Here is a 10,000-nt window from a genome sequence, read left to right on the forward strand (position 1 = left end):
TAACAACCACAATTAAATCACAATCACAGTCATAATCACAATAACAACCACAATTAAATCACAATCACAGTCATAATCACAATAACAACCACAATTAAATCACAATAACAACCACAATTAAATCACAATCACAGTCATAATCACAATAACAACCACAGTTAAATCACAAGGCCACAACACTGAATAAATGTAACAGGACTGTAGCATTTTAATGACAGCTCATTAGCAGCGTATGGCTGTATATTAATACCCAATACATATTTTTACCCTCCAACTAAAATACTAAATCTCTGATACACAGATAACCATGACAGGCTTACTGTAAACACAGAGTTGTGCAACTGTACGTTTCAAAAATACTACAGAACTTAATTAAAAAAAAGGTTTATATTTGAAGATAATTTGTGATGATTTTTGGGAACACTGGATTAAAATAAACACTAGCTCAGCACTAAAACAGCTCAGCCAACTAAAAACAACCGCTAGTCTGAACTGAATTTAAACACTAACAGAAACCAAAACGACCGAGCTGAACAAAGTTCACAGTAAAGACAGTAAAATGATGGTGAATGTGTGAAACTGAAGTCGACTTTTTTCTCCAGCTTCTTATCTGAATTTTCCGTTCCACCTTAAAAGGTGCAGCAGTTACTCGAGTCCACACCTCTGCAAACTCTGCTCTGAAACAAGAGACTCACAGGTCTCTACTGCACTCAAATTATCATGAAGCTCAAATTGTTTTATTGTTATTATTTTTAACAGCTGCAATTCTGAAATCAGGGGGCGCTGCAGCCCCTCATCGCCCCAACTCCCTGTATCCCTACATATTCATCTCCTCAGCTCCTGTTACGTCCCCTTATTGGTGTTTCAGTTCACTGTGTTCTCGTTTTCTCCAGTGATCGTGTCTGTAAACACTCTCAGTCCGACTCCTTGTGTGAACAGTGAGTTTGTGGGCGGCGAATAGAGAGACTGACCTGCTGATCCTCCAGTGGAGAGCTGACAGAACTCAAACAGCCCATCAAACACGGGGCAGTCCTCACCTACATTAACTACACACACACACACACACACACACACACACACACACACACACACACACACACAGTCACTACAGCAGGGAAGACCGAGGTCCCTGTGTGGTTGTGTTAATGATGAGAACAGGTTTTAAACTCTTACAGCTGATTTTAATGAACAGAATTCTGTTTAACATTTTTACAACCAAAACAACAAAACTAAAATTAGAGAAACAGACGTGTCAGTTCTGCAGTACAGACTCTCAAACAACAACAGGACCCAATATCACCACAATAACATTCGACTGTGATACTTAAAGGGCTTGTGCTAAGCTCAGTATTGCGACTTAACTTACTGTGATTTATGACTGTTTTATGCAATTTATTGATGGGAAAGTCACCAACGTTCACTAATCTGTGCTGACAGTTCAGCTGATTTTGGAGCAGAAGAGTCTGTAAGTGTTCTTGCTGAATCTGTTCACAGGTGCAGAAACACTGCAGGCTGTGTAGATCAGACTCGCTTCACTCCTTTCACTTCAGCTTGTGTTTTTAAAAATCCTCTCTTTTTATTTATTCTTTCATTTTGGGTTTATTTACCCCAATTTAGTCGTCGATGGGGATCCATACTGCCCACCCAGAGAGAGAGAGGACCACTGACGGGCCAAGGACGGCTGGAGCTTCACTGGGGACTGAACTTGTGATCTCCTGAAAATAGAGCCAACGCTCAGACAGTCGAGCCACTCGAGAGCCAGCTTCTCTTTTACTGACCTCTATAGCTGCTTCCTCACCTCTCACTCACTGTCCACCTTAGACTCAGCCTCTCAGCTGATCGGGGGTCAGGAGTTACGACGCTGCTGCAGTTCTGAATCCTCAATAGGCCGGTCCTCCACGGACCACCACTGCTAACTTGCTAATGGCTTAGAGCTTAAGGCTCTGGGAGGAACTCAGGCTTGTGAAGTTTGGTTCTGCATTATGTTCATCAGTGTTCGTACACACCGCGTTTTCTCTGTACGCGGCACACCCTGACCCGCAGCGTCTGTACAGTGACTGTTCAGGACGAAAACTCGTACCGTTAACAGGCACAGATCGAGGTGTCAAAGCAGGCAGGTTTAAAACAGGACTAATCTGATTCCTGTCATATCCAGAATGGATCCTGATTGATTTTTGACAGTTTGGACAGAAAAAAAACACATGAAATCTGATTTTTGCTAATTTGCTGCGTTCAGACTGCAGGCAAATCGGATTTGTTCCTCAAATCAAATCTTTTGAGAATTTTAAAGACTTTTTTCCTCCAATCAAGGTGAAGCAGGCTCGATCTGGTAACCGACACATTTAAGTGACGTCTTCACAAACGAGTTGGCATATTTGAGATATTAGCATTAGCACAAATATCTGAAGTCTGAACTATTGCTTTAATTGGCTGAACTACTGCTTTAATTGCCTACATATATATATATATATATATATATATATATATAAAACACATGCTGTTATGCTTTTTGCACTAATTAGGCATTTAACGAGCTGATGAGTCTGATCAGGTGTGTCTGAGCAGGTAAAGCTCTAAAGAGCCGAGCAGGTGGATTTAATTACAGAGACACTAAATTATGGGCAAACGCAATTAAATGAAGAACAGCAGAAGTAAAAGTGTAATAATGACTGCAGTATAAATCAAATGAGAGGCAGAAGTACGAAAGTAGCAGCTCATAAAAACACTTAAGTTCTAGCTAACTTATAGTGCTGCAGTGGAACATCCTGATTAAAGACTAACACCTCCATATTCAGGCCTGTGTGTGAGTAAGACAGCAGTGTGTGGTGTCGTGTGTGTGGACTCACAGCGCTGCATCTGTTTGCTGAATTCGGACATGTTATCGGGGCGGATGGAGCGCAGGAACTTGATGTAGTCGTCACTGTGGTACTTCGTCATCTCCTCCGCTGTGGCTTTATGAGGACGCTGGAACATCACAGTCACACAATCAATAAACATGCACTTTTATATCAGCCTCTTTATATCAGCCTGCACTGACAACCTTCACGTTCACCCTTACACTCATTTACACACATTAATACACATTTACACACGTTTATACACGTTTATACACATTAATACACATTTACACACGTTTATACACATTAATACACATTAATACACATTTACACACGTTTATACACGTTTATACACATTAATACACATTTACACACGTTTATACACATTAATACACATTAATACACATTTACACATGTTTATACATGTTTATACACATTAATACACATTAATACTCATTTACACACATTAATACACATTTATAGACACGTATATGAGGTTGCAGCGATACTGATACCGTATCCGTATCAGCGATAGAGATACTGATACCAATGACCACAGAGTAATTTCTGATTGACAACACGTCGGCAATGTGAGTCGACCAGCAGTAGTAAAAATGCTCAGGCCAAAATCTGTAACAGCAGTATTTCATAAAAAAGCAGCAGCAGTGGGTGATATAGCGTTAGTGCAGGTTGTTATACAGTGTTAATAACATTAGCTTTAGCTCCTTTAGCTGAATGTGTGAGGGAGGGATGTTTCAGTGTTATACAGTGTTAATAACACTAGCTTTAGCTCCTTTAGCTGAATGTGTGAGTGAGGGATGTTTGTGTTATACAGTGTTAATAACAGTAGCTTTAGTTTCTTTAGCTGAATGTGTAGGTGAAGGATGTTTCAGTGTTATAACAGTGTTAATAACACTAGCTTTATCCCCTTTAGCTGAATGAGAGTGAGGGATGCTGCAGTGATCACTCGTCTCCTGCTGTGTAGCTACAGTCTGAGTTAATGTTAACGCAGGTTGTTATTGAGGGAGTGAACGTTACAGAGACGTATAAAATCAGCGCTCTAATTTGGGGTAATAATAGCCTTTAGCCTTGATTTAGCCGTCAGCATAGCAGCCTGCTAGCTGGGCCTGTGTATCCACATGTCCTGCCTGCGGTGCACCTCCGTCGGTCTCGCAGCCTGTTGCTTCAACAAAGCCGAAAAATTTGCTGAGAAGGTGTCGGGGTGCTGAAATTTTAAGCAGCGTATATGTGACATGAACGATGACGTCATGAAAAAAATAGCTTTTTCCCTTTTATTTAAATGTTTTTGACACTTTAAATCAAACAGAGTCAGTCATGCTCACTATAATGAGGCGAGAGACGACAATCTATACATGTAACTAACTGATCAGAGCGCTGATACACATCCTCTCTCAGCTCCCTCATTCTGGGCCAAATATAAGCAAATGAGCTGAGAGACCACCCATCAGATTGTTGATGCGTGGCACAGTAACAGGCTGTGCCTGTGATGCAGTGAGATTTAACCCTGGAGCTCACAGTGAGTGGGAGATACATGTAGTTTATAAAAGGTTATTATTGCGTTAGATGATTTTTTAAAAGCTCAGAAACAGTTTTGGTGGCTGTGGGAGTCAGAACTGGCCTCTATGTCTCAACTTCCTCTCTTTAAACCATAGCCTGTGTGTATTTTAGCAACACCCCCTAAAGCGGCCGAGGTTGTGGAGGGAAGTGATTCAGCTCACTGAAATAAAAACACAGCGTTAAACAGTTCGACTACTGCAGGTTTAGAAAACATTCAAAAAACAGACGAACACAAACTCCTCTGAAACAAGCACACGCGAGTCTCTGCTGCACTCAAAGCATTAATCAGTTCAGATCTCCATTATTACTGTTTTAATAGATGCAGTCCTGAGCCAGAGAAGCTGCTGTGCTGATGTGTAAACACCACAGGTTTATCTGAACACTGTTCAGCTCTGTTTACTTCAGTTGTTAAATATGATTTCATCACTAATTATATATTAGTCAATTCCAAATATATATAATAAATAAACAAAAATAGGCCAATCTTAAGCATCTGAAACATCACTGCCATTCATTCAAGCTTGATATGTTTCATTAGTGACACAGATAAAAGCCTTTACCAAAATAAAGTATTAAAGGAGTGAAACTGTGTATATATCAGGACTTTATGGGCTGCTTAGATAAACAGAATTAGTATTGGTATCAGTACTCAGTATTGGCCGATACTCAATGATCAGGTATCAGTATAAGGAGGGAATAAGTGGTATCGGTGGTATCACACACATTTACACAGGGCTGAAAGATTTGGGGAAAATATCTAATTGTGATTTTTCTGACTAATATTGTGATTTAAATTATTTTAATTTTTTTTTATTATTTTCTATAAATTGTGCTTCAGAACTGTTTTTTTGACCATGAAGACCAGAATATTCACTTTTTAAGGTGTGGTGTGGCCGCCTGCCAGTAAGTCATGGTTGTGAAGTCACAAAACATTTTGGTTGAGTTTGGTTGCCTCTGATTGGTCTAGTTTATCTACAGGCAGTTCAGAAGCTCTGAGTTATAAAGTTTAATTTCCCTTCTTAAAACTTAACACAGGGTTTTAATAATTTGGGCTACAATTGTAAAAAAATGCTCTTGCAATTTAAAAATTGCGGTATCTTAAATTGCGATATAAAAACTTAAAAAATAAAAAATCTTTCAGCCCCACATTTACATATTTTACATATTTATTCAGCAAATATGTTTGCATTGTAATTTATCACGTTTATTATCACTGCCAACAAAATTCCCTCAAACAAACAATCAAATCTATATATTTGCTAATTTTATGTCGTTTTCCGTTGCGTCTTTTTATTTATTACGTCAAAATACAAAGTAGCCTGTGTGCAACAAACTCACGTAGATCTCCATCTTGCGGTAGAGGCCGTAGTTCAGCAGGAGGTTGTGGGTCATGCGGATCCGGTGGGGTTTCATTGGGTGACCCTGACCGTAGTAATAATTTCCAATATCACCTGAAATAGCAAAATCAGAAGCACGTTACCATGACGATATCAATAACTCTGGGGCTAAAAACGTACAGCCTGGCTGGTCGGCTGCATTTGGGGCAGATCTCTGATTAACTGAACTTCTAATTAAGGTTTTTAACGAGCTGAGTTTAATCAGGTGTGTCTGAGCAGGTAAAGCTCTAAAGGAGAGCAGAGCAGGTGGATTTAATTACAGAGACACTAAAATATGAACAAAATCATTTAGTAAAAGTGTAATAATGACGTAAGTAAACGTTCTAGCTAACTTAAAGAGCTGCAGTGGAACCAATTAGAACATCCAGCATCAAACAGCATAGGAACCGAAACTGGCTTCTTATTCGAATTACCCGTTCCACCTTAAATGGTGCAGCTGTTACATTACATACGTCGCGCGCCAGAACGTAACAGCTAAACCATTTAAGGTGGAACGGGAAATTCGAGGAACTTAAGAAAGAACTTGAGTGTGTTCTTTTCTTTTATTAACTTTTTGGAACATTTTGGTCTAAAATAAAATGATAAAGCTCAAAAGTGTGTGTGTGTGTGTGTGTGTGAGAGAGAGAGAGAGAGAGAGAGAGAGAGAGAGAGAGAGAGAGAGAGAGATGCAGTCACACAATGAGACACAAAGCGCAGCCGCCGTTAGCTTTAGCCTCAATGCTAACAGAGCCCAAATGCCACAAAGCTGCTCCTGCTGTACGATTTAAACCCCCGTATTATATTAAATACCCCTTTTCCCCTCTCTAACCCCATAACCCCGTTACTCTCTGCCCCGGGCCGGGCTCGGTGGCCCCTCTCCCGGGCTGAGGTCCTCCCTCTCCCCTCTACTCTCTCCCTCTCTCCCCGCAGGCCCGCAGCGCCGCGACCCGCTCCGTCTTACCGTCATAGTAATAACAGACTTTCTTCTTGCTGCCCTGCAGAGTGAACGCCATGCTGAGCACACCGGGCGGACCGGACCGCGGCCAGCTAAACCGCAACAAAACCAAATTAATCAAATAAATAAAGCAGAAGTGGCGGACAGACGGACACGGAGCCGAGCAGCAGCACGGAGACGGAGAGGACGGGGGCTATGCTAATCAGGGGGCGGAGTAACGCTCACCGATAGGCTGCTGTTTTATTAGCACGACAGTTCATTTACATCCGTTTATTTATTTTACGGCATTTAACATATAATATTTTAATACTTAGATAGAAACACAGACAGACAGACAGATACACAGAGAGACAGACTGATAGAGAGACAGATAGATCGATAGACAAACAGACAGACAACAAATAAATAGACAGATAGATCGATAGACAGACAGACAGACAGACAGATAGATAGATAGATAGATAGAAAGACAGACACAGACAGACAGACAAACATACAGATAGATAAACAGATAAATAGATAGATAGATAGACAGATAGAAAGACAGACACAGACAGACAGACAGATAGATAGACAGACACAGACAGACAGACAGATAGATAGACAGACAGATTCATATCTAGGTGTATATATTTAATTCCACTGTAATGGATGTTTTAATAATACAGCCATTCTATTTAAATAACTGGCTCTTATTATTTCAGATTTTCCACTATTTTCCATCATCAACATTCCATATAAACTCAGAAGACTCGTGTAGGTTCACTGGTGGTTCTGGATAGTAAATAAAATGTCTATATCTGTGTTGTAGTCATGGCGACCCCTGGTTCCTATCACCACCACTGTAAAGACATCTGAACCATTTCACACCAAACCACTCTGAATCTCTCTGATTACACCTCACACACTGAATTATGGGGGGATTTTGAAAAATCAGTGACATTTCTTCACTCCACTGTGCTCTATAATGTTCATATGATCCACACAGTCACTCTGACAGACTGTAATACACTACAGGAAGTGTAGGGGGCGATATGGCTTCTACTGTTTCATTTAAAAAGCCTCTATAATGTTCATATGATCCACACAGTCACTCTGACAGACTGTAATACACTACAGGAAGTGTAGGGGGCGATATGGCTTCTACTGTTTCATTTAAAAAGCTCTATAATGTTCACATGATCCACACAGTCACTCTGACAGACTGTAATACACTACAGGAAGTGTAGGGGGCGATATGGCTTCTACTGTTTCATTTAAAAAGCCTCTATAATGTTCATATGATCCACACAGTCACTCTGACAGACTGTAATACACTACAGGAAGTGTAGGGGGCGATATGGCTTCTACTGTTTCATTTAAAAAGCTCTATAACATTCATATGATCATTCTGACAGATTGCGTGTTTCACCAGTGAACAGATGAATTGATTATGGAAAAAAAACACCTTCAGTTTTAAATCAGAAAGAGACTCTAACTGAATCACTGAACTGTCCTGTGTGATGAGAGAGGTTCATTGATCTGAATGATTTCTTATTGATCACAGTCAGGAGAGCCATCAGATACAGTGAACCTCATTACTGCAACATCATCAACGAGTGATTAGACACTAATTCATTCACATTTGGTCACAATTCCATTTTATATCTCTCAGCATTTTAGTAAAGTTAACATTTCGGAGTTGTTGATCTGCTCGTGATCAGCCGTACGTCCAGCTGTTCTGATAAAACATCTGGCTGAACAGGTGGAAGCACATTAGACTGTCCAGCACAGCTGGGTGATTTAATTAACAGGCATTTCTTATTAATCACAATCAGGAACTTCTTCAAATACATTGTTCCCAAATCAGTAAACAGTTGTTTACATACATCGAATGTATCCTGCGTTTTTTAAGGTTTTGTTTTACAACTTTTAACACTAATTTCTTTCAACCTTTCTGTCAATTTTACAAGCATAAATTATGTATTTAGTAAAAAATTAGTTATATTTCCCAGACCAGGTGATGTTTCTTCTGTCTATGTTTGTGGTAAGCAGCAGAGCCCTGCCCTACTGCCCCCTAGTGGACAAAACACCCCTGTTTCCTCCCTCACGGCCAGTCGAACTTCCTCCCAGTGATCTGGTAAAATTTCTGGTTGAACGGGTGGTAAAAGTGCCTGAGTTTGTCCAGCACGGCCGGATCCACATTCGGGTGCGTCCGGCCCTTGCTGCCCGCCAGGCACTTGCTGAAGCGGCGGCTGAAGCGCAGGCAGTAGAAGCCCCGTGTGGAGTTGAAGTACAGGTTGTCCTGGCTGATCCCGGGCGGAAGGTTCAAGAAGCGCTCAGCTAGGCGAAGCTCGGGCAGCGGGTCCGTAATCAGCCTGTCTCCGTCCACCACGTGGAACTGCTGGACGGGGAAAAACTCCAGCCAGTGCTCCAGGTGCTTGGCGTAGATGCTGGTGCGGACGGCCTTGTACTTGGTGTTCACCTCTCGGGTGCTGGAGTCGATGGCCAGCGTCTCAAAGCTATGATATGTTTTGTTCTTGTGCTCTTTTCCCTCCAGAACCTGCAGCAGTGACGGGAGAAACAAGGTTGTCTGTGAGATCGGACGGGCAGATGGTCACCATCATGAAATTCTATTTGATTAATTGCTGTATAAGAAATTGCAAATAATGTCTTTCTCAGAAAAACAATGAAGTTATTTTAGAGTAAAAAGCCAAAGTGTCCAGTTTAGCTTCTTGCCAATACTTAGTAGCTCCAACTGATAACAAACACAGTTAGAACTCAAATAAACAAACACGACTCTCCACTGCCCTCTAGTGTTACAGCACCAGTCTACAGTTAAAACTGTTATTGTTTTTGTAAGAACTGTAACGTCTTATTAAATGTGTTTTCTGCTTTTCTGTATTTACTGATGAAAAGCACTCAATTAAATTCTGTTTGCTACGACGTAAACATATAATCATGAAAGCTAACAACTGTGAAAAATAATCTTTATGCAATAATTGTGACAGGCCAAAAATATAAACAAAATGAGTCTGTCACAAGCATGTAAGCCTTACATTTAAACCAGCCTGTTACGCTGACTGGAGATCAGTAGCTGCTGTACGTTTCACACAATATCACATTCAGCCTGCCCCCTAGTGATGGACCACCACTGTTTTGAAATATATTAAGGCTATATTCACTAAAGTCATGTGACTTGGCCAGGTTTACAGGCACCTCCAAACACAGCAGTGCTGGAAAGGATTCAAACATTCTGAAAGACTGTTTTGAGT

The 10,000-nt window shown here is 40.8% G+C and overlaps 2 protein-coding genes across 2 annotated transcripts in view; both read right to left on the reverse strand.

Annotated features, from left to right (window-relative positions):
- The window catches only part of LOC118816045 (histone deacetylase 2), a 16,360-nt gene extending 9,411 nt beyond the window's left edge, over positions 1 to 6,949 (reverse strand). Inside the window, exons 1-4 of the mRNA XM_036582549.1 lie at positions 6,753 to 6,949; positions 5,754 to 5,866; positions 2,847 to 2,964; positions 972 to 1,046 (exon numbers count right to left, since the gene is read on the reverse strand). Coding sequence (XP_036438442.1) covers positions 972 to 1,046; positions 2,847 to 2,964; positions 5,754 to 5,866; positions 6,753 to 6,804 — 358 coding nt within the window. The 5' untranslated portion in view covers positions 6,805 to 6,949. The remainder of the gene's footprint in view (positions 1 to 971; positions 1,047 to 2,846; positions 2,965 to 5,753; positions 5,867 to 6,752) is intronic.
- A 1,431-nt stretch (positions 6,950 to 8,380) lies between these two features.
- Positions 8,381 to 10,000, reverse strand: part of LOC118816270 (heparan sulfate glucosamine 3-O-sulfotransferase 5-like) — a 2,999-nt gene continuing 1,379 nt past the window's right edge. Inside the window, exon 3 of the mRNA XM_036582796.1 lies at positions 8,381 to 9,288. Coding sequence (XP_036438689.1) covers positions 8,833 to 9,288 — 456 coding nt within the window. The 3' untranslated portion in view covers positions 8,381 to 8,832. The remainder of the gene's footprint in view (positions 9,289 to 10,000) is intronic.

This window comes from Colossoma macropomum, unplaced genomic scaffold (assembly GCF_904425465.1).
Source record: "Colossoma macropomum unplaced genomic scaffold, Colossoma_macropomum, whole genome shotgun sequence".
In the NCBI taxonomy this organism is placed as follows: Eukaryota; Metazoa; Chordata; class Actinopteri; order Characiformes; family Serrasalmidae; genus Colossoma; species Colossoma macropomum.